The sequence below is a fragment of the Clarias gariepinus genome, chromosome 27 (assembly GCF_024256425.1).
Source record: "Clarias gariepinus isolate MV-2021 ecotype Netherlands chromosome 27, CGAR_prim_01v2, whole genome shotgun sequence".
NCBI lineage: Eukaryota > Metazoa > Chordata > Actinopteri > Siluriformes > Clariidae > Clarias > Clarias gariepinus.
Genome location: NC_071126.1, coordinates 22,862,411 through 22,887,500, shown reverse-complemented (window position 1 = coordinate 22,887,500; position 25,090 = coordinate 22,862,411). Strand labels below are relative to the sequence as shown.

General features: G+C 40.4%; 2 protein-coding genes and 2 non-coding genes across 4 annotated transcripts in view; 1 reads left to right on the top strand and 3 right to left on the bottom strand.

Annotated features, from left to right (window-relative positions):
* The window catches only part of LOC128515228 (26S proteasome regulatory subunit 4-like), an 11,016-nt gene extending 6,541 nt beyond the window's left edge, over positions 1-4,475 (bottom strand). The window contains exons 1-7 of the mRNA XM_053489306.1: positions 4,427-4,475; positions 3,330-3,383; positions 3,123-3,219; positions 2,806-2,930; positions 1,938-2,123; positions 1,202-1,330; positions 912-1,008 (exon numbers count right to left, since the gene is read on the bottom strand). Of these exons, the coding sequence (XP_053345281.1) occupies positions 912-1,008; positions 1,202-1,330; positions 1,938-2,123; positions 2,806-2,930; positions 3,123-3,219; positions 3,330-3,383; positions 4,427-4,429 (691 nt within the window). The 5' untranslated portion in view covers positions 4,430-4,475. The remainder of the gene's footprint in view (positions 1-911; positions 1,009-1,201; positions 1,331-1,937; positions 2,124-2,805; positions 2,931-3,122; positions 3,220-3,329; positions 3,384-4,426) is intronic.
* Positions 4,476-8,474: 3,999 nt separating this feature from the next.
* gtf2a1 (general transcription factor IIA, 1) lies at positions 8,475-16,562 on the top strand. The gene is made up of 10 exons (XM_053489480.1): positions 8,475-8,753; positions 12,051-12,152; positions 12,287-12,452; positions 12,583-12,647; positions 12,733-12,808; positions 13,466-13,602; positions 13,705-13,806; positions 13,916-14,170; positions 14,293-14,382; positions 14,937-16,562. Exons 1-10 carry the CDS (start codon positions 8,724-8,726, stop codon positions 15,042-15,044), a joined length of 1,131 nt encoding a protein of 376 aa, XP_053345455.1. The 5' UTR covers positions 8,475-8,723; the 3' UTR covers positions 15,045-16,562.
* Positions 16,563-19,225: 2,663 nt separating this feature from the next.
* On the bottom strand, positions 19,226-19,298 carry trnar-acg (transfer RNA arginine (anticodon ACG)). Its single transcript has one exon. It is a non-coding gene; the product is annotated as a tRNA-Arg (tRNA).
* A 532-nt stretch (positions 19,299-19,830) lies between these two features.
* On the bottom strand, positions 19,831-19,903 carry trnar-acg (transfer RNA arginine (anticodon ACG)). The gene has a single exon. It is a non-coding gene; the product is annotated as a tRNA-Arg (tRNA).
* Positions 19,904-25,090: the final 5,187 nt, after the last annotated feature.

Sequence of the window (25,090 nt, the reverse complement as noted above, 5' to 3'; positions counted from 1 at the left end):
GGGAGAGAGAGAGAGAGAGAGAGAGAAAGAGGGACAGAGAAAGGGAGAGAGAGAGAAAGAGGGACAGAGAGAGGGAGAGAGAGAGAAAGAGGGAGAGAGAGATTCATCAAAGGAGCTGGGACTAAAGGGGGCGGGGTCACTGATGGGACGATTTATTTAATAATATTTTTTATTTTTTTTTAAACACATCATGTTCTAGCTAAAGCTGTTGAAAGCGTACTGGTGTTACACCAGAGCTGTGACTCAGGAGGTTTTCTGATTCAATTCGACTCTTATAGTCTGATTGGTTTAAACAGGGCTTGAAATATTAAAAACTTTTTAAAGTATTTAATAAACCCTGACTTGTTTTGTTGATGATTGTTTAAATTTCAAAGCAATAATCATTATTTTCCTTCCAATCCGTGCTAATGCTAACAAACGGCGTATTAATTCAAAAGAAGATAAAGTGATACTTTTACAAAACCTGAGTATTTTGGAACTACTGTGTGGAAGCAGAAGGTGTTTATATTGTTTGTAGCATTTTTAAAGCGTTTATAAATTTTAGATCAGTTATTGTCTACAAGTTTGACTAAATGATTTAAATTACGTATCGACCCCAGGAACCAGGAACACATGTTCTGAAGATCTCTGAGGGCGTTTTCACATTAGTTCTCTCTGATCAGTGTGAACACAATCGCTCTACACTCGGGGACCGTCTCCCAGTCCGTTTGTAGCGGCGGGCTTGGGAACGATACAGCGGGCTCGGATCGAATCAGATACGGACGCTGATCGGACGCGAGAGCGGAATTAGAGCGCAGATTAACCTCCTCGCTCGGACTTGTTCCTTCTTAAACAATACAATGTGTCACCTTTTTAAACATGAAAGAGCTTTGATCTCTGAAACACAGATCTGTAACGATGCTGAGACTAACCGGTTCCAGGCGGTCCGTACAGGATGACTCCTTTAGGAGGTTTAATGCCCATCTCCTCGTAATACTCTGGGTGTGTGAGAGGCAACTCGACTGACTCCTGTACATCACCACACACACACACACACACACACACACACACACTTTTCAACTACAATGAAACATAAATTTTAACCTGCACAAATCATCAGATTTCTGTAACATCATACGTGTCCCTTCACACACGGTGCTACGTTTCCCAGAATTCCGAGGTGAGAGACGTCCTTACTGAGACGTGAGAAACCAGGACTTGCCTTGATCTCCTGGATCTGAGTGTCCAGTCCTCCGATGTCGGCGTACGTCTCCTGTGGAGCTTTCTCCACCTTCATCACGGTCACCAGGGGGTCAGTGTCATCCATCAGCACACCGATCACCGCATGGACCTGGACACACACACACACACACACACACACACGTTACACAAAGATGAAATCCATTTATTATGTAAATAGTGGGTTATTATAATATAATCTGTAATATAATCCAACCAGGATCGAGACCTGAGACATACAGAAAGTGATACATCAACTTATATCCTGCGTCTTTATGTAGCGTCTATCTTAAATGAGATCTTCTGATTTATTTAAAGTCATTTTTGTTTATGATTAAAGACTCACGCAGACGATCCATCTCGTGTGTAACTTTTGTAACAGCATTTTAACAAACCTGACTAATGTTCACTTAATTTTTTTTATGTACAATATTAATAAGCTCAGTTTAACGTGATCCTGTGGTCACGTGTGTAGTTAGTACTGTAAGTGTACTTACACACGACGTGTATCAGTGACGTGATTTTTTTTCTCCAAAATTGATTCATTTTTTAAATAATTATTATTTTTTAAACACTGAACTATTGTTAATCATTTATTATCTGCTGAGTTTGTTTAGAATTGTTGAAAACCTAATAAATAATTAAATAACTAATGGAATGATGATCTTTATGTGATATACCGGCGTCTGTGGGCGGAGTTTATTATGGGATGGGCGTACCTTGTGGTTGAGGAGGACGGAGCAGCCCGGCTCCAGCAGGTCTTTGTCCACGAAGGACAGGATGCTGACGTAGTGCTCCGAGCCGACCGAGGTGGACACGATGGCGTGGTTGTCGTCGATGATCTCCTCCAGATTCCCCACGGACATCGGGGTCCCCCTCAGGTCGTCGACCTTTGACCTCTCCTCCTGTACTCACACACACAGCAGTGTCGCTTTATAGAAACCATATGTTTGTTTTAAAAGCAGAGACAGAGAATGCTTTTCTTTTTTTTATTATGTTCACGAGTCACTTCATCTTTGACTTTAACTAAACGTCTGTACTCATTAATTTTATACACATTTATTCATCATTACTTGTTCTATACTGTTCTGGTTAGTTTTGATCTTTTTACTCTCTGCTTATGTTATTTTCTTGTGATTTATTTCTTGGCAATAGCAATGTAAATAAATAAATTTAAATAATAACTGCCAGATGACAGGGACACGCGCTGCTCAGTAACAATGTTACTTTGTGTTTAATTTGGAGTTAAATGTTAAATTCTTGTATTTTAAGTTAGTTTGTAGTGTTTAAACGCTGCGTTTGGGTTTTAAGTAAGGAACGGGATACAATTTTAAATCATTAAACTTTTATAAAGGTTTAAAATTGTAACAAAATTTAGGAAAAATGTAATACTGAATCAGGATGTTTATAAAATTGTAACACTTATAGAATCACAATATTAACTGAATGGACTGCGAGGTCTCGTCATAATACAGTACAGTGATTCTGGTCAGTAATGGACTTTTATGGGGTAAAAAGAGATTGAGAGAAAGTGTGTGTGTGTCTGTGTGTGTGTGTGTGTGTGTGTGTGTGTGTCTGTGTGTATACCTCCTGTTTCTCCTCCAGAGGTTTCATCTGCTCCTGGTTCCTGATAAACTCCTCCTCCATCAGCAGGTAGTCCTTAATGCGCTCCTGCTTCAGCAGCTTCAGCCTGCACTGAGTGTGTGGAGTCACTGCAGAACACACACACACACACACGTCACATAATATACAGCTGTATTTATACTAAAGTTCAAATAAATAGTAACTCTGGATTAAATATGAACTCAGTATTTTACAGTATATTCCAGCTGATTAATGATCAGTATATATATATATATATGGGGTGTGTGTGTGTGTGTGTGTGTGTGTGTGTGTATAAACACCTAAAGGCAGTTTGCTTGCCGCGTCTGGTCCTTTGGTCTTCTTCTTCCTCTTTCCGACCCGTGTGGGGATGGGAGGCTCGTACTTCTTCCTCTTGTCCTGTCCCCAGGGTTTAGAGACAAACACGGCACAGTTTAGAGAGACGATGTGAAATGTGTAAATGTGTGTAGTACTAAGATGCGAGCTCGTATCTCGTATCTCTTATTCACCTTGTCGTCCTTTTTCCCTCCGCCGGCTCCATGTCCTCCGCTCTGGTTCTGTCCCTGTGATCAAACACACACACGGTAACGTTAGGTTTAATCCTCACGGTTCACCCATGTGTCCACTCAAAGTCCTTCTGATATTCAGTACAATAGCACGACCGCGAGTGTGATATCGATTTTATACAACAGTTTATATATACACGTCTTTATACATTGATTTTAACACAAACACCATTTATTATCAACAGATTATGATTTGTTTTTTTAATTTAACCAGTTATTTAGCTCCGCCCACAAATATCCTGCTGCGACAGGCGAAGCTGTAGACTGACCGTTAGTGTAATTAAGGTGGTGTAGAACACCTGGGACGCCGAGTCATATGTATAATTACACTTAGTCTCAGTGCTGTTACTGTCTGTTATCAGCACTCGAGGAGTAACGCCTCTCGTCCAATCAGATCACTCGGTCTGAGGTATAACCACAGGTGAACAAATTGTCTGTGTTAGATTAAACATAGTGTTGTGTTAAACCTGACGTCTGTCTACATCATTAAAATCACATTTCACTTTTAAACCTTATTAACAAACAAACAAACAAAAACAAACCAAACAATGAATGACTATATGCTCAGACACTGGACACAGCTCTCCAGATTATATACTACAGTTTATCCCTTCTGCACTTGACAGGAGATGATGATGATGATGATGATGATGTTGTTGTTGTTGATGTTGATGGCTCCACAGATGACGTCATCAGGCGACAGCGAACGGATTTTGCACTACGCATTAGCTACTTACACCAATTGTTTAAATACACACAACATTCTCTTATAGAATCGTAACAATTAAAATTTAAATGTCCAATCCGCGCTATAGATGTAAATATTAAACGCGTTATTCGGTAATAATATTAGAAATAAGGATCAGACACAAAAACAAACGCAAAACTCATATTCCTAATAATAATCTCCCTCAACACTCGGTTAAATCCAACACCGCAGACCAATAAAACCAATCAGGATCCATCAGGAACAGTCTGGAAACGCCGAAATAAGAAAAAACGACTTTAATATTAATAAAAGGATATTCGGCCTGACTCACCATCTTCGCTCGCGCTTGTCGCGTATAAAACACGTCACACTACGGAAACCCGCGCAGGACAAAATAGTAGTGTCGAGTTGAAAAAAATATATATATATAATAAGTGGGCTTAAACTCAAATTATTCACTCAAAAATCCCCAAAACAACGTTTAACCGAAACTTATAATAATCAATTAAAATATTTTGAATGTTTTCAACATTTAACAAAACAACATCAAAGTCTGTTTACTCATAAAATCATGAAACTCATCACATCTGCAGAGCTGCTGTTTATTATTATTATTATTATTATTATTATTGTTATTGATCCATGGACAAAGGTTTTACTTCATGTCCCCATTGTTATTGCGTATACTCTGAAAGTGATTGTTAACTCCGGGAAACTGAGATAAGAGACGCATGTGGGTGAAGTTACAATACAGTGTTTATAGAGGTTGTGTATAGGGTTTATGCATTATTACAAACTAATGTAAGTTCTCGTCGTTGAGGTTAGTGAAACAGGTTAAAGCTGAAACTAAGCTGATCGACATCCAGCACATAACTGCTCATAACCTCCGTCCTACACAACATTTAGATTTTATTCAATCTATTAAACTCCAGAGAAATACAGAAAGACTGACAAAGGTTCATTAGATTCTGTCTTTGCATGATGCTGTGACAAAATCTGGCTGGACAGACATACAGACATACAGTCATTTTTTCTGCGACTGGTTTCTGTTCCTCCAGTGAATGAAACATAAAGATATCACTAAAAGAGCGAGTCCTGGCCCAATGTACAGACTAAACCTGTATAACTCAGTTAGTTTACATCAGGTTTTGTAGTTAAACCAATCATAGTGTATCTATCAGTGTAGTTAAACCAATCATAGTGTATTTATCAGTGTAGTTAAACCAATCATAGTGTATTTATCAGTGTAGTTAAACCAATCATAGTGTATCTATCAGTGTAGTTAAACCAATCATAGTGTATCTATCAGTGTAGTTAAACCAATCATAGTGTATCTATCAGTGTAGTTAAACCAATCATAGTGTATTTATGTTGCCTGATTACACAGCATAACTTCTGTTCTGTGTTTTGACTGTAATGTTTCTGGTGTCGCGCCCCCGATCCCCCCCCCCCCCCCAGGGTCTGGAGTGTGTCGGGTGAACTGGGAGATCTCACCTCCAGTGAACTGCTAAAAGAATTTGACTTAAATTTCCATTATGAAATAACACTGGATATGAAGATAAACAAACACAAGTGTTATATTGACCTGCTTCACCAAGTAAATAATAATATAAACAGATAACAGTTACACATATTTATCTTTTTCCTCTTTTTTTCATTTTCTAAATTGTTGCATGCCTGTTGCTTTCTTCCTTTATTTATTTATTCTTTTTTTTTTTACAAACGAGCATCAGGACATTACACACTTCCAATGAATAGTCACTACTCTGTTACACAATTTCCCCTGGGGTGTGTGTAGACTGGTTACATATTATTCCTAATGATTTCACACAGAACAGAAGAATGAGATATCCCTGTGAAACTGTACAGTATATATTCACAGCTGTATAAATGATCTGTGCTTTATTTAAAGTGTGAGTGATGTTACTAATTGCAGTGCTGTATAAAGTTAGATGTGTGTTTGTTCCTGCTCCCCCTGCAGGTGACCTGTGGTAATGTCCACCTGCCCCCTCACTCCCCATCTCGTACTCCTGAGTCAGAGAGCTTCAGTCAGTCCCCTGTCTCGCACACACACACACACACACTACAGTCAGGGCTTTAATAAGGATAAACAACCCAAACGGTGGCATGAAAAAAATGCTCAGTGCAAATGAGCAATAGAAAAACCTATCACGCACATGTTATCACTCTAAACTTTGCCTTTATTTTCCCCGTGTGCTCAGTCCCGCCCCCCAGCAAGACGTCACCCTGGGTCATGAGTCCTGACCAATGAGAAGTGTGTTCTCTGTTCTATGTTTTGGTAGAGACCCTGACAGACTGACTGAAAGGGTGGGAGGGGACTCTTATTCCGTCCACTGACTGTTTGTGTCACATTTTGCTTTGATGGTCAAAAATAATGAACAAATGGCGTCCTGTATCGGTTCAATACAGAAAAGGTCCTTTAGCTTCAAAATCTGGACAATTCCATATCTTACGGGATGGTTGCCAACCCTAATCCTGAGGGCTGATGGTGGCTATGGGGTCATATCAAAGTTTCGAAACTAGTTCACACCAGCAGATCGCAGCACAAGGCTGCACACACAGTCACAGGGAGCACCGAACTTCATAAGTCAGTGCGCCAAAAGACATGGTCCTGTGTACATCAGGAGCCGTGCAACTGGTGCTATTCTGACCATGTGCGTTACCACGTCTGCTATTTCATCATGTACAGCAAGTTAGAACAAAAAGCGAACAAGAAATACTGTGTGAAACTGGGCAAATCTGTCACAGAGATGTTCGATGTTATTCGGCAAGTTTACGCAATGCTAAAAAGAGTCATTTGAAGTGAGAAAACCTTCAACCAGCTCAACCCCCTGAAAATGATGATCTGCATGATGATCGTCAGAGAACAATCCACAACATTGCTGCCGGTGTAGGTGTGTCATATGGAACAGTCCAGGCGATCCTCACGTGTGAACGTGTGCAGTGTTGCTGCCAAGTTCGTCCACAGACTGGTGACCCAGGAGCAGAAGGAACATTATGTCAAAGTCTGCCAAGAACTCCGTCTGTGTGCCGTGGATGACCCGTCCTTGTCAAGAATTATTAGTGGTGACCAAATTTGGGTGTACAGGTACAACCCTGAGAAGAAGTGACAGTTCTGCACAGTGGAAGCGCTCGTCATCTCCACAAAGAAAAGGGCGCGGCAGGTCTGTAGCTAGACCAAGTGCATTCTCAGCGTCTTTTTGACAGAATTCGTTCCCAGAGCCCAGACCGTCAATAGGGAAATCTACTACCAGGTTTTAAGGCATCTGAAGGATGCAAAAAAACAGATCTTGTGAACAGAGCTAATTACTAAACTTTTTGATACAACCTCGCATCAATCATTCAATCAATTACTTTTTAAATCATTGAAAACATACTTTATAAAATTGTGTTGGTTGACAAAACTGTTTGTTCTCATGTTTTATGAAGACTTTTAAGAGAAGTTATTGTTAATGTTTGAAACTGCCTCCAGTCAAGCTTCTGAATGATGAACCCAACCCCGATATATATCATACACTAGTCAGCACTCCTCCATGTTGTGGTGACAGCAAACAGATTTAGATGTGTGATGAAGTTATCTGACTCCTTTGACTCCCCACATCCCTCCTTGCTCTGACCTGGGCTGTGGTTTGTATCTTGCAGCCCATCTGCAAATCGTACGATCTCCCTGAAGCAAGCCATGCATCAAGCTCATATTTTAAATACTCAGGTGATACCTTACTTAGTGAAAATCATTTTTATTTAAAGAATTACGACATTAAATACAATAAGAAAAAAAATAGCATGAAAGCATAAATAAATAAATAAATAAGAATCATTTTTATTTTATTAAAGAATCGCCAGCGAAATCATAAAAGACATAAATAAATAATGTTTTTTTAAATACATTAAAAAAAATACATTTTAAAAAATAATAAATAACGTTTTTAGAAATAATTTTTATTGAAGAATTACCAGGGGAAATCACAAAAGACTATGTTTAAAAATAAATTATTAATTTTGTATCAAAGAATTGCCAGCATTAAAACATTATTACACAAAAAAACAAAAATATGAAATAAATATAAGAACAAGAAAGCATAAAAGACATACGTAAATCAAGAAAAGAATAAAGAATGTAATTACACGCACGAGCCTCTCAGGTGTCCAATCAGCGCGCCACTGGTCGCGAGCCCGGGCCCAGTCAGCCAATCAGAGCGCGGCCTTAGGCAAGCAGCCCCACCCACCCGACTACTCGACCAATCCGATCACAGGACGCGGCTCCGCGTGAAGAACGAGAGCACGCCATGTTTTCGTAGATCTCGCGATAGTTGGCGCGGAGCCCGCTTCCAGCCCGTGCCCTATGGTCTCGCGCATCCTCAGGTCGGTATATAAAGGCGGAGCGGCGACGGGAGCAGGACGGCTGGGACCGAGCAGCCCCGGGACTCACAGTAACCTTTAACTATTACCGTAAAACAGCTCCGCGCTTCACTTAACTATTTATTTACTTTCGGGCTCTTGAATATTTTAGACCTATTTTAGCTGTTTGTCAAGTTCTTAAAGTGCTTAAGTTTTTCCTTTTGCTCGGTTGTTGTTTTTTTTTTTTTTTTAACTCTACGGTAGTTAAAATGGCGAGCTCGGCCAACTCGAACCCAGTGGTAAGGACCCTGATCTCAGACTCACGGCGCTGAATACTCACACAAAACCAGGACAAAACAAAAACAACATCCAGTAATCTCCATGGTCCAAGCATTGTAGTCAGAATAATGTACTTAACCTCAAAGGGGTTCCCATTAATATTATTAATAATAATAATAAAACACGCTCAGCGGCCATTTTATCCGTCTCTATGGAGAGCAGCTGTTATTAAACACGGCTCTGGATTTACTCTGATTCAGTTTACTGCGAGCTGATGGAGACAAATACAGCATTATATTCATTTATTATTAATATTTAACAAACTTAGCAAGCAGATTTAGTGTTTTTTAATTCGGTTTTAGTGAGATATCTAACGGAAATCAAATATTCCAGTTTAATTATCGGGATTAAAACGATTTAAACTAATTAAATTTGGCTTTAAAAATATTATATAATGTAATTCTAAAATATGCATAACTAGTTTCAGATAATAAAACATAATATTGTGGATATTAGTGGATTTATTGAGTATTAAGCTGCACTCTGCGCCATGTTGTTGTTGTAGCCGAACCGCCGCCATGTTTGTTCACCTCAGAATATATATTTAAAAAAAAAACATGAAATAAAAACAGTAATAGTGTGTGTGTGCGCGCGAGAGCTGTGTGACTCTTCAGACACAGAGAGTGTGTGTGTGTGTGTGTATGGAGTGTGTGTGTGTGTCTCCTCCTTTCCGCAGGCTGCTTTTATACACACACACACACACACACACACTAATATAGACTCAGAGAAGATGGGAAGGAGTTGCACACGACACGTCACACTATAAAACACCCCCTCCCCCCACAGCGCGCGCTTTAAATAGAGCTGCATGGAAGGGCTCGCGCTCCTGCCGTTATATTCCATCCGTTAGTTTTTGTATTCCGGTGTTGTTTATATCACGGTGTACAAAAATGTTCCGTTCTGAGTCATATTACAATCATTTATTATTATTATTAGTATTATTATTATTATTCTGCCCAGATTATAATAAAATAAAAAAATGAAGAGACACAATCAGACTGGTGACACAAACACAACCAGGCCACCTGATGCTGTTGGTTAAAATCCAGAGTGTGAAAACTGTAAACTCTGTTATTACAGGATGTCTGCGCTAACTCTTCTGTACCACTGCAGATGCTTTAGCTGGCTAGTTACATTTAGACTTTATTTAGGCTTAAGGGCCTCACTGAAGGGCCCAACAGCAGAACCTTGGTGTATTAGCTAGCTAGTCTACAAAGCATGTTTTATCTACTATCTACTGTGCTCTAGTCTGTAAAATATTTTATCACAGTTTTATCTCTCATAATGCTGTGTGTTTGTGCGGGTTGTACCAACACTGTGTTGATTATTTACTATTAATTGAACAAATTGTTCAGTTTTCAACTCGAAGTCGTCAAACCTTTTTAAATTGTTGAGGTAAACTTACAAACATCAAGTGATGCAACATTGACATATTTCTTTAAAATGTACCACAGAGCATCTTTTAGCTAGCTAATGTACACTATGGAGGATATTATATCTAGGTAATATACACTAAGGAGGATCTTTTAGCAATCTAATGTACACTACGGAGGATATTTTATCTAGGTAATGTACACTACGGAGAATCTTTTAGCTAGCTAATGTACACTACGGAGGATGTTTTATCTAGGTAATGTACACTAAGAAGGATCTTTTAGCTAGCTAATGTACACCATGGAGGATATTTTAGTTAGCTAATGTAGACTACGGATGATATCATATCTAGGTAATGTACTCTAAAGAGGATCTTTTAGCAATCTAATGTACACTACGGAGGATATTTTATCTAGGTCATGTACACTAAGGAGGATCTTTTAGCTAGCTAATGTACACCACGGAGGATATTTTATCTAGGTAATGTACACTAAGGAGGATCTTTTAGCTAGCTAATTTTCACTAAGGAGGATCTTTTAGCTAGCTAATGTAAACTACTGAGTATCTTTTAGCTAGCTAATTTTCACTAAGGAGGATCTTTTAGCTAGCTAATGTAAACTACTGAGGATCTTTTAGCTAGCTAATGTACACTAAGGAGGATCTTTTAGCTAGCTTATGTATACTACGGAGGATATTTTATCTAGGTAATGTACACTAAGGAGGATCTTTTAGCTAGCTATTGTACACTACGGAGGATATTTTATCTAGGTAATGTACACTAAGGAGGATCTTTTAGCTAGCTAATGTACACCACGGAGGATATTTTATCTAGGTAATGTACACTAAGGAGGATCTTTTAGCTAGCTAATTTTCACTAAGGAGGATCTTTTAGCTAGCTAATGTAAACTACTGAGTATCTTTTAGCTAGCTAATTTTCACTAAGGAGGATCTTTTAGCTAGCTAATGTAAACTACTGAGGATCTTTTAGCTAGCTAATGTACACTAAGGAGGATCTTTTAGCTAGCTTATGTATACTACGGAGGATATTTTATCTAGGTAATGTACACTAAGGAGGATCTTTTAGCTAGCTATTGTACACTACGGAGGATATTTTATCTAGGTAATGTACACTAAGGAGGATCTTTTAGCTAGCTAATGTACACCACGAAGGATCTTTTAGCTAGCTAATGTAAACTACTGAGTATCTTTTAGCTAGCTAATTTTCACTAAGGAGGATCTTTTAGCTAGCTAATGTAAACTACTGAGTATCTTTTAGCTAGCTAATTTTCACTAAGGAGGATCTTTTAGCTAGCTAATGTAAACTACTGAGGATCTTTTAGCTAGCTAATGTACACTAAGGAGGATCTTTTAGCTAGCTTATGTATACTACGGAGGATATTTTATCTAGGTAATGTACACTAAGGAGGATCTTTTAGCTAGCTATTGTACACTACGGAGGATATTTTATCTAGGTAATGTACACTAAGGAGGATCTTTTAGCTAGCTAATGTACACCCACGGAGGATCTTTTAGCTAGCTAATGTACACCACGGAGGATTTTTTAGCTAGCTAATGTACATCACGGACGATCTTTTAGCTAGCTAATGTAAACTACAGAGGATCTTTTAGCAAGCTAATGTTCACTGCGGAGGTTATTATATCTAGCTAATGTACACTACAGGGGATATTTTATCTAGGTAATGTACACTACGGAGGATCTTTTATCTGGCTAATGTACACCATGGAGGATCTTTTGTCTAGCTATTGTAGACTATGGAGGACGTTTTAGCTCGCTAATCTACACTAAGGAGGACGTTTTAGCTCGCCAGTCCTCACTACCTCTGTAACAGTCAGTTTTATTGACTCGGTCATTTATGTTCCAGCCTAAACTGTATAAAACTGTGATGGAGGACGTGATTAATGAAGTCCGAGAGCTGTTCCTGGACGAAGGTGTGGACGAGCAGGTCCTCATGGAGCTCAAAACAGTAAGTTTGTGTATGGGTAGACACTGGGCACTGTGTTGGTAAAGTTTTGTTCAGTCTGCATCAGAAAGACGTCAGGGCCTGATTGAATTTCTTCTTCTTCTTCTTCTTCTTCTCCTTTGTTTTTTATATTGAAGCTGTGGGAGAGCAAGCTGATGCAGTCGAAGGCCGTGGACGGGTTCCACTCGGAGGAGCAGCAGGTTCTTCAGGCTCCACAGGCGCAGGTCCCACAGGTCCAACAGACCCAACAGACTCAACAAACCCCACAACCTCAACAGGTCCTCATGACTCAAGCACCGCAAGGTCAGGAAATGATCCGCACACACACGCACACAAATGTTTTCTTTAATGTTGGGGAATGTTTTCTTTAAAGATCGTATTTTATCGACTATGATTTTTATTTCTTTATCTGTGTGTGTGTTTATTCCCTCAGCTCCACAGCAGCAGGTGATCATACAGGACCCTAAACTTCTTCAGCACATGAACGCCACAGGCATGGTGAGGACATCAATCACGTCTTCATTTAAATGGCCGATACTTATACAAGTGGCGTCGGTATGAGGTGTGTGTGTGTGTGTTTTAGAGTGCTGCTGCCACCGCAGCGACGTTGGCGTTGAACACCGGAGTGTCACCCTACCAACAGCTTGTCACTAGTTCAGGTTAGTCGTCTTTATACACACACACACACACACACACACACACACAGATTAAAGCACACAGGAAACATTCATGTGTGATGTCACTTCCCAGCTGAGGGAGTGGACTCACTCACAATTTTGTCTAAGAACACTGTCATTAATAAAGAACGGTACAAAAACATCCCCCAAGAGCAACTTCTCCAGTGAATCTGCGACAGTCTGATGATGAACAATGCCTCCTCCAGCATGATGGAGCTCCTCAACATAAGGCAAAAGTCATAACTGAGTGGAAATTTTGGGTCTCCCGAGAACTTGTGGTCGATCCTCAAAAGACGGGTGGACAATCACAAACACAAGTTCTGACAAACTCCAAATACTGATTATGTAATAATGGGACGCGCCATCAGACAGGGTGTGGCCTGGAGGGTGATTGACAGCATGTCAGGGTGAACTGTAGAGGTCTTTAATAAGCAGGATTTAATGTAATTATCAATAAAAGCCTTTAACACGTATGAAACGCTTGTAATTATACTTCAGTGGACCAGAGGAACATCTGACACACAGATCTGAAACACTGAAGCAGCAGACATTCGTGAGAATTAATATTTGTGTCATCCTCAAAACCTTTTGGGCCCGGCTGTAAGGTTTTTAACTTGGGGAAACTGTGTGTGTGTGTAGGTCAGATCCTGCAGGTGGTGAGGGCTCCTAATGGAGCTCAGTACCTCATCCAGGGGCCCCAGCAGCCCATCATGGTGCAGCAGCAAGTCCTGCCTCAGATACAGACCGGCGGAGTGCAGGCTCCGGTTATACAGCAGGTAAACACACACACACACAGAGGTATATTTCAGGTGTACCTGACTATCTGTATATTTTATATATATATATATATATATGTGTGTGTGTGTGTGTGTGTGTAGGTGTTGGCTCCACTGCAGGGTGGACTGTCTCAGCAGACCGGTGTGATCATCCAGCCTCAGCAGATCGTCCTCACACAGAACAAAGTGCAGCAGAACGCTCAGGTCTCACTTCACTCCTCCTCTACTACAGCAGTCTGACCGGTCCATCTCCTCAGAATACTCACGACTAGACCTCTCTCTCTCTCTCTCTCTCTCTCTCTGTGTGTTACAGGTGATGCAGGCGGCCATGGCTCAAGGACAGCCCCAGACACAAACACAGCCCCAGACACACGCGCAGACTCCACAGCAGCCGCAGACGGCGCAGCAGCAGGCGCAGCCTCAGCCTCAGCAGGCTCCCGTCATGCTCCAGGTGGACGGAGCGGGGGACACGTCGTCGGAGGACGACGAGGATGAGGAGGACGAATACGACGAGGACGACGACGAGGACAAGGACAAAGACGGAGGAGAGGATGGACAAGTAGAGGAGGTGTGTGGGTGTGTTTGTTTGTGTGGAGGGGGTGTAATTACTTTAGGATAATTCTGCATCCTTGAATTCAGCTCACACCGGATCTGTTTATTTGTTTTTTTATTTATTACTTTCTCTCTCAGGAGCCTCTGAACAGCGGAGATGACGTGAGTGACGAGGAGGACCAGGAGCTGTTCGACACCGAGAATGTCGTCGTCTGTCAGTATGATAAGGTGTGTGTGTGTGTGTGTCTCCCAAACCTACAGTGTGTAAATGTATTATGAGTAGTTTATTTATTTTATAAGTGAATACTTTTACTCCATTACATCATACAGGACAGATCTGGACTTTTACTCCTCTACAGTGTTTCGTTATATAACTGTAGTACTTAAAGCAGGAATTTCTCCACCTGCTGACCGTTATGTGTAACTACATTACCTTCTTGATGGGGTGGAGACAGGCGTGTGTGATGAGAGAGTGTGTGTGTCAGACTAATTCACTCAGTTTTTAGTTAAAGGCAGATCAGATGATTGTGTGTGTGATGATGTGTGTCTGATGTTTGATGATGTAACACTATAACAACGTTTCTGTTGCGACACTCTGAAACTTCCAGACTGTTTATATCTGAGACTGATCAGGCCACGCCCACTCTGCTTCAAGAGGTTGAAGTTATTCAGTTTAGGAAGTTTTCAATGCGTGTGTGTGTGTGAACTGCTGTAGTGCTACTTTATACAGAAACTTGATTTATTTTCCTGTGTGTGTGTTTCACGCTCCGTTCTTCCCACAGATCCACAGAAGTAAGAACAAATGGAAATTCCACCTGAAGGACGGGATCATGAACCTGAACGGACGCGATTACGTTTTCTCCAAAGCCATCGGAGACGCAGAGTGGTGAACCCCTCCCCCACCTTACAGACTCCTGAGAGTGTGTGTGTGTGTGTGTGTGTGTGTGTGTGTGTGTGTGAGAGAGAGATGTCAGGTTTGTGCTGGAGGACGGGACTGTTTGAGCATCAGGAGGAAACACACGTGATGTGGGACGAAGAAGGACGTCCTGATGATACTGTACGACTTTTTTTTTTAAAAAAAAACAAAAAAACCCTGAAATGAATCATCTGTACATTTCTAGCGTGTTTAGTCAGTGGATCTGAGACGACTGCCGGCTCCTTCATCCTTAGAGGGAACTGTTTGTTTGTTTGTTTGTTTTTCGGTCTTTAACTCAAAACTGGTTAACGCCCAGCTCGAACAAAACTAAACAAAATGAATCAAGTAGAGGCTCGTGTGCGGATTTCGTAGTGCCTCGAATTAGCTGTGAAGTAGGCACGCGTGTGTGTGTGTGTGTGTGTGTGTGTGTGTCGATGTCGTACTCCGTAACCCCGAGCGACGGCACGTGCCTGCTGCGACGTCCTCACACGTGTCGAGGTTATAACACATGTCCGTCTGATCCATCATTAGTTACGCAGATTAAAGAGAATTCAGATTTCTGTGCTTGCCAAGTCTTGTGTTGAACTAACAAACACACACACACACGTTTGTATGTTTATTCCCTTTTTTTATATTTTAAGACATTAAAACCTTTTTTTTCTTTTAAACATAAATCATTTTTTTCCATCATTGCAAAGAAGCAACACTAAAAACAAATCAACAACTCAATGTCGACCCTGTTTTAGTGTGTGTGTGTGTGTGTGTGTGTGTGAGAGAGTGAGAGATAGGGAGGTTAAAGTTGAACCATGTCCCATTTTTTTATTATTATTATTTTGTTGTTATTATTATTTGTGTTATTTCCACTGTATTTATTCCTGAAGCTCAGGCACCATCACACACACACACACAGAGGACGCGCCACACTGTGCTCTTAACACCATGTTTGTATATTAATGAGTTTCTTTTTGTTTTTCTTCACCTCAGATTCATCATGCATCATTTTTACATTAGTTATATATATATTTTTTTTCTCCCTGTTGACAATTCACCCGCGTTTATTTCCATGCTGTAACACAATCCAAGAAACAGGCACCTGTGTGTTATTGTTGTTATAATTTTTTCATGTTTTTCTCTTTCTGTTCTTTACTTCTTGTCTTCCTGTGACGGTGAGTCTGAGGTCCAGAGTTAATTGAGTTTATATTTCAGTCTCGTTCAGAAACAGGATGGATGATGGAATGGTTTGTTCTTTGTTCCCCTCCTGTTTCCCCCCCCTCCTCCCCATCTTTAGATGTTTTATGTCTTGTTAATCTCATGCTTGTTCTTCTTCTTCTCTTTTTTTTTTTTTTTTTTATTGTTCGTGCCTTTTCGATATGATTTGAGCTTCAGGTATTTCGCGCGGACGCCGTAGCTTTTTTAGAGTAAAAACCCTCCAGAAGAGGAAAACTGTACGCTTTGTTTTTATGATTGTTAATAAATCATGCGCTGAAACCGAGTCTGAACTGGATGTGAGTGATTGTCCAAACTGTGGGAGGGGCGTGCGAGTCAAAGCGGGACTTCTTCTTCTGGTTCTGAGAGTAAAAACCCTCCCACTCATCCCAGTAGTTCACTAGTGCTTGGACCCCATTGTCTGCCCCCTTTGTTTAAAACACCGGCCTCCCAGGAACTCCTTTTTGTGGCGTGAGGTCAGGGCTGTACTGTAAGTAACGTGTAAGTGCTGTTGGTGAACGAGTGTGTGTACAGTTTACACAGACTCAGTGATCAGATGTTCCACTCTCTGAATGTTCACAGGAACGACTTCACTGAGCTCTAAGACACCGCGACCGGATCGTCAGCCACGGACCTACAGCTTTCTTTAAACTGTTTCATATGTTTTACTGTGACTAAGAGTCTCATCACTGTACGGTGATTGAAGGCTTCTGGAAATCACCTGTTTTTTATTTATTCATTTTTATATATATATAAACGCTTTCAATTTACCAGAAATCTCATCACAAGTCCCAGTTTGACACGAACGGCCCATGTATTTCCTTGTCATCTATTTGAATTACTTTTTTCCTTTATTTTCTCCATTTTATGGTTTAGGTAGTAAATTATTTAATTTCTAAAGCTAGTTTTATTTTGACTTCTTTTTTAAAATATAGTGTTTATCAAAGGGGAAAAAAAAAATTGAAAATTTTTAAGGGTCCCTGGCTGTGCAGCGCTGTACCTAGAGTACCTGGTGTTCAGTCCACGCCTGATTTAACTACGTACACAGTTCCTGACTTTTTAATTTACGCTGGTGTAGAAACCGTGCATCCAGTTTTAGCTAGCAATACACCGCGAGATGTTCTTTCATGTTGCTAGGTGGCACCAATGCATTGCAACTCTAAATCAGCCCTTACTGTGGATGAAGAGGATGTTATTTCACTCAGGCTTTGCTTATGTGACCAGGACATTGAAAGTCTGAAATGTATTTATTTTCATGTGGAAAATGGGCAAACTTGCATCTTTTACATGGAATATAAAGAAAAAACAGAACAGGTATTTATGATGAGTCTGAATAAATAATAAACAATTGAAACTCAGGATGCGTTAATAATCAGGTTACATAAGAACGACTACGAAAGAATTAGAACTGAGAATCTTTTGGGGATTTATTAATAAAGTTGGAAATGAACGCAGCCCCTGTATAGTCTCCCATTCCGTCCTATTATATCGTCCTTGTTAGCGGTGTTCCTTTAACTAGGCGCTCCTGTGTTCTATAATTTATCAAGTGTCAAGGATTAGACTCTGAGGAACATCATGCAACCTAACGTGGTGTGGTTCTTCACCAGAGCTTCATCCAGCTTCACGTAGTTTCTTCAGCAAAGCTGGCCTTCTTCCAAATGAACAACTTCTGGAATTCCTTACCCTCCAGGATCTCCTCTGTCTGAGGTCCGAATGAGATGGCCTGAAGGCTGCTGACTCCTCATCTAGAGCTGTGACGGTTCGTTTCATAAAGCACAAGTTCATGTCAATGCCAATGAGGGGTCCAACAGGGGCTCCTACCACATTCAAGTCTGTTTTCTCTGTCCAGTCCCACATTGAGTTGGGACATGTTGGTGTCCCTGCTGTCTCAAGGACAAATATTGCAGGGAAGCTTGGTAAACCCTTCTTGGAGGTCCATCAGGAAAGCCATCATTTAAACTCCTTATCCTGTTGTAATCATCACTGAGGTTAGAAAAATATATATATACATTTAGTTTCTGGTGAATATCTCCAAACACTCCTGGTTTACAGTGGAAATTAAATATGATAAAGGCAATAGAGTAAAAAATGTAACACCAAGAGTTCAGTGTTTGAATCTCGACTCTGGCCAATATTTCTTATTATTTTTGTCCCTTGCTTATTGGGTTTCCTCAGGGTACTTCGGTTTCCTCCCAGGCTGATTGGTGTTTCTAAGTTGGTGTGTGTGTGTGTGTTGAATCCACAGTGGCACCTGCCTTGTGCCTTTGAATCTTTTCCACTAGGGCAGTCCGGAGCTAGTTTGGACCTGGTGCTGACTTATAACCAGTTCTTTGTTTCCAAAGCTTTCGTACAGCACAAGCCTGGTTCCATGGGGGCACCAACTCTTTGCTGGTCTAGAACTAACAACCGGGGCTGTGGGTGGGATTATGACAGAAAACAACACGTTTGTGAACGTGATCTATAAAATATGGATTTAAATCGCAAAGGGCAGCTCAAATGCTTCCTGGTAATGATGGAGCCAGGAGAACTGTTTGCAAACCCATGTGAATGTTTGCTGTGGGTGGCAAAGTAGACACGTACACGGAGACACACAGTCACGTGATGACGTGATTCCCAGCTTGTGGAAGAACAAAGCCAGTTCTTAGGAGGTTCGCTTCTGAACACCAGACATGAACTAGCACCTGGTTCACTCTGATGGAAAAAGGGGATACCTGAGATTTCTGGAACAGGCTCCAGACTCCCTACATAGGAGAAGAAATACAGTTCACAAAATGGACTTGTGAAATATTACTTTAGCATTGTTGCATTGATGATGCAGCTCAGCTCATTTCGAAGGTAAAAGTTGTTTTTACACCTCCAAAATTTAATGACCAGTAAGAATTAATCTAGAACTAAAATATAAAATCGTTTTCCTGAATTTAGCACGTAAACATCGAAAAGGTTTTTCCTCGAGCCAGCCAGGAGTCGAACCTAGAATCTTCTGATCCGTAGTCAGACGCGTTATCCATTGCGCCACTGGCCCGGGTGAGGCGAACCTGCGAAACGCATCTACTTAAAGGCGTCACTGCGTCCAGAGAACAGTTTTCGCTTCGCTTCGTTTTTTTTTTTTAATTGGTACTCATATAAATGGTATAAATATATAAATAAATGGTATAAATGGTACTCTCCATACTATAAATTTTATAGTATGGAGAATGTCAAAATGAAAAGGTTAATAAATATTTAAATTTACATGTAACTCGTGTGTGTTTCTGTGTTATAAAAGGAGGCCTGCTCTTAACAATCAACTTCGCTGAAAAATAAAGTTTATATAAAATAGAAATGTTTAATTGGCGATTTTATCTTATTTACGGGAAAGTCAAAATCCTGGGCAGAGATATTTAATAATGCTAAAACATTTAAAAAGGAGAAGGAAAGTTTGGATTAAAAAAACAAATCTACCAGTTTATATCATACACCATAACAGAAACGTCTACTTAAACTAGTGTTCAGAACTAAATAAGAAAAATATAAAAGAACCTATTTATAATTTAAAGGGGAAAAATAGTATTTTCCGAGCCAGCCAGGAGTCGAACCTAGAATCTTCTGATCCGTAGTCAGACGCGTTATCCATTGCGCCACTGGCCCGAATGGTAAAACCTTCGACAAATCAAATCTTCCCCCTTGCAGTGTTCACAGCCAATCATCTTTCCGCTCTTCCAAAATTTAGCTTAACAAATCCGCGTCGAGTTTCTTCGTCCAATCACATCTTGGGATTCGTAAAATTTTACAGCCAATCACATTTCACTATTTGCAAAATTCTGCATAATTCATAGCCAACCAGCGTCGAGTATCTGCCTTGCACCCGCCCCCTGTGTCCGGATGTGACTTAGTCAAACTTCCAAACAATTCGGAATAAAGATATTAATAATACAAGTATTATTATTATTATTATTATTATTATTTATTTGTTACTTATTTATTAATTTATTTATTTTACGAACGGTAAACAAGGATCTAATTTAGCTTTGTGAATGCAAATTTTCCAATCTGTGTTCAACATTCAGCACATGCCAGAAATCGTCGCTAGAGGGCGCCTGGTGACGCCTGGACACATGGAGCTAAATAAAGGAGGGAAGGAAGGGTTTTCTCTGAATAGAACTTAATTATTATTCAGCAGTTTGGTAAATAAAGATAAAGGAGATAGAATGAGTTTAATTAGTGTCAATCTTGCCAAAAATAAAGTTTGCCTGTGGATAAACAGTGCTGTTTGTAAATAATGATAATTAGTGATTAATTGTAGGACATGATGATAATCAGTGTCTGGTTGCTGCCCTCACACACGCTACACACACACTACACACACTGATCATCTAAAGCAGTGGTTCATCTAAAGCCCCCATGTACCCCCGTCCCACCCCCACGCCCCCACACGCCCCCCCACCCCGGACCCCCTGCCTTGTACAGTGAGGTATTAAGAGTAATAAAATGTTGTACTCAAGTAAAAGTACCGTTACTTTAGTGAACTTTTACTGAAGTACAAGTAACGTTACTCGTATAAAAATCTACTCAAGTTAAAGTGAAAAGTAGCTCATTTAAAATTTACTCAAAGTAAAAGTTACTAAGTTACTTTTTTTAACAGCGGGGGTGGGATGGGGGGGGGGGTGATTGAACACCCCTCGTAATAAATCTGTTCCCTTTGTTGTGCTTGAAATCAATGTGGTGGCTTTAATATGACCAGGGGTTTGATCATAAGTATTTGTTAGTGTTTCACTCTCAGCTGGTTCTCCATCACTGACATCTGTTCTGTCCGTCTCCATCGTTCTTATGAATTTACTGCGTTTGTTCTCCATCAGTCAATCAGTGCAGTGGTTTCCAGGGTGCAATTTTTTTCCTTCCCCGTTGTATTATTTGTATTATTTTTCATTTTCATTCATTTATTTTTAACTTAGTAGTGAATATGATTTAAAATGTAGTGAAGTACGATACTTTAAACAAAACATAGGTAAGTAAAAGTAAAATTACAGATTTCCAAAACCTACTTTAAAAAGTAGAAGGACACAAAAAAATCTACTCAATTACATTAACGCGAGTAAATGTTATTCATTACTTTACACCTCTGACTCTACCACATCCACGTCTATTTACAAAAGTTTGTTAACTAGTTGAATGAGATGAGCAGGTAGCAGGAGGACAGGACAAGACAGGACAAGACAAGACAGGACAGGACGGGGCTCCCCCATGACCAGGGTTGGGAATCACCGATCTGAAGAACATCTGCTGTCTCGACTCGTACAAATAGCAGCTGTGACGTGAGCTGGAAAGTTATCTTAACCGTCAGTAACATCTGACCAAATACTCATCAGATCTGATGCTGGGGTTGGGACTGTGGAAAAACAAATAAATAAAACTCTATTAAAGCCGTGTAAGAAGTCACCTCCTCACCTCCTCCATGGATGGAGTTCAGTACCATGACCTGGATGCGACCTGTGCTGAGGAAATATTTGGGAGTGATCTCAAAGTAATATTTTAATCTGGTACCAACAGTCACAGGTTATACAGTTACTGAGAACTGGCCAGTACACTATTTTCTACTCTCCATTCATCCATAGCAACCTCTAGGGAGTGTGGAGGCCAAGGCTGACCAGGTGTATTTATTCCCAATTTAACGTCTGTGGTAGGACCTCCGATCAACATTCTTACACACCTTCACACACTACGGGCATTTTGGGAACGGGGATCAGCCCAACCTGCATGTCTTTGGACTGTGGGAGGAAACCGGAGAACCCGGAGGAAACCCACCAAGTACGGGGAGAAGATGCAAACTCCATCCACACAGAGGAGATGGCGAGCACTAATTTTCTACTATCCATAATCAGAATTATCACCTGCATCTACTCATCTGTCCATCAATCAATCAATCAATCAATCAATTGGAATTATAATTGAAATATAACTTTATTATAATGATTTCAGTTTAACAAAACATTTTCAGAAGATAAACCTCTAAAGTTTTATGGGTGTAATGATTTATCCAACACTTACTGCAAACACTGTACCCATGGGACCCTTGATTAATTGATGAACTTAATTAATAATAACTTAAATAATATCTATCTATCTATCTATCTATCTATCTATCTATCTATCTATCTATCTATCTATCTATCTATCTATCTATCTGTCTCATAACAGTGGATAAACTTTAATTTCCATAATCTTTCATATAAAGCTGCATTGCAAGTCCAAAGTCTGAAAAACTCCGAATGACACAGGCAGATGGTCTGTCAGTCACGTGATTCACGACCTACTGCCTCACTGGACTGGAATTTTCTCTGCCTGTTGCATAAGATTTTTCTTTCTAAAGACTTGTGGAAATGGAAACCTTCCTAATGTCACAGATGGACTTTTATGATTAGCGTGACTCACTCCATCAGTCTGAGTCACTGTCACTAAAACACAAACGCACCCTACAGACGACAAACACAGAAATCAGACATAACATTTGAACCACCTGCCTAACATGGTGTAGTTCCCCCTTCTACCACCAAAACAGCTCTGACCTATCAAAGTCTGGACTTCTGAAGGTGTGTGTGTGTGTGTGTGTGTGTCTGTGGTATCTGGCACCAAGATGTCTGAAGATGTCAGGTCAGGGCTTCATGGGTCAGGTTTGTTTCTCCAGCACGTCCCACAAAGGAGTCTTGAGATCCGGAGAATTAGTTGGTCACCATCTCAAACTCTTTGTCATGTTCCTCAGAGCGTTCCTGAGCGGTGTGTGCAGTGTGTCAGGGTGCACCATAATGCTGGAAGTGAAGCGGTCACTGCTATCAGGGAACACCGTCTCCATGAAACACTTGAACACTTGAAACAGTGTTTAGGGAGGAGGTCTGTGTTGGTGTAGCGTCCACATGATGGGCAGGACATTAGGTTTCCCAGCGGCAGAACATCTCCTCCAGCAGCTCACCTTCTTCCCATAGTGCATCCTGGTGACATCTCTTCCTCAGGGAATCAACACACACACACACACACACACACACGTCAAAGAAAGCGTGATCCACCAGACCAGGCCACCTTCTTCCGTTGCTCCATGGTTCAGTCCTGATGCTCACGTGTCCATTGTAGGAGCTTTTAATTGCATTGGACCAACATTATCAACATTAATAAATAAATAACTGCATTACTGCACAGTGAAATTATTTACTCTTCACAAATCCCGGCTGTGTGTGTGTGTGTGTGTGTGTGTGTCATTATACATTAATATTAATGCAGTATTAAAGCTATAATGAATTACCATAAAACAACAGCACTTTCATTTTACAGTTCAACACTTTTCAACTCCAGCTTATTTATTTATTTATTTATTTGTGCTTTTTTTTTTTAATAGAATATCTATTTATGGACCTTCAAACCACTAATTCATTCATAAAATCTGCCACCATCACCATATTCCACTTAAAATGTCACGAATGTCCTGAATTAGTCTAAATTAGTCAGAGTGCTGCGAGCGTGTAGACCTACTTTCACATCCCACCGTCTGATCTTTACAGCTCGGTCATTAACGAGGCAGCGGGTCTCACACATTACTCACACTGACCCGTCTCAAACTCCCCCTGTGTAGGTCACCTACTGTACGTGGTGTTAACCACCGAGGCCTGGCCATGATCCTGTGGATACTGTTAAAGAAAGTCTGTAAGAAATGAACACACACACACACACACACACACACACACACACAGCAGGAGCAATGAGACGAGTTCAAAGTAAAACAGAGAGTAAGTGAGATGAAAAATGATCTCTGGTAACCTTCCTGTGATATAAAACATGTTATAAAACTTTAATTTCCTTGACTCTGTTATAATGCACTATAACGTCATTCTCACGGTTACGTATGGAACGTTAAGATTCAAGATTCAAAACACTTTATTAATTGCTTAGTCTTGGTTACAGTCGTTTTAACAAGAGGAAAGAAAAAGAGTAATACATTAGATAAAAGAAATTCTGTAAAACTAGTTGCACACTAAACATAATTCAATATAGAGATATTACACATGTGAGGGGAAAAGGAAAAGGTATTGCACAAGTTATATGTGTTAATCAGAAATAGCACTTGAAAGTGGTGTGGCGCAAGAGCATTAGTAAATATTGCACAAATTGTCCAGGTCTGTGATAATACTGCATTATTGTTACTGACTGTTACTATCGCCATAGTGTACACGCTACAGAGAAGACCGGGATAACTTTATGGTTGTTGGGAGAAAAGATCTCCTGTGGCTCTCTGTGGGACACTTGGTGGTGCAGGAATCAGTCTCGGGCTGAATCTGCTCCTCTGGTCAGAGGGAACACCGTGTAGCGGGTGAGAAGGATCGTCCCAGAATCCTCCTCTTCATTACTACGTCCACAGACGGATGGTTGGACATGAGATCATTATGGAATGTTGTAGGAATGTTTGTGCAAACAAAAAGTGACATTAAAGATTCTAAGTTTGAGATATCAAGGAATAGAAAAGAAGGGAAACGATCATCAATAATCACTCTGCGCTGTGTGATGGTTTCGCGTGCTCTGGTTTGTGCAGCAGTGGTGTAGTTCTCACCCCGTCACCTTTTATATACTGTATCACAGGGTGGGAGGTTTGAAACTGGCCTCGTTTCCACGCTATGGTGTTTGCGTGTTCTCCCTGGGCTTGTCGGTTTCCTCTGGATGGTTTCTGCACCTGTGCATTTCGCTCACCACATTTAGAAAAATCTAGTAAGAGACCTGGGTCACCATCCAGAAGAACCCAATGTACATTACTCAGTATACAGTAATACAGTATAATTATTAAGTTTGGGATCACTT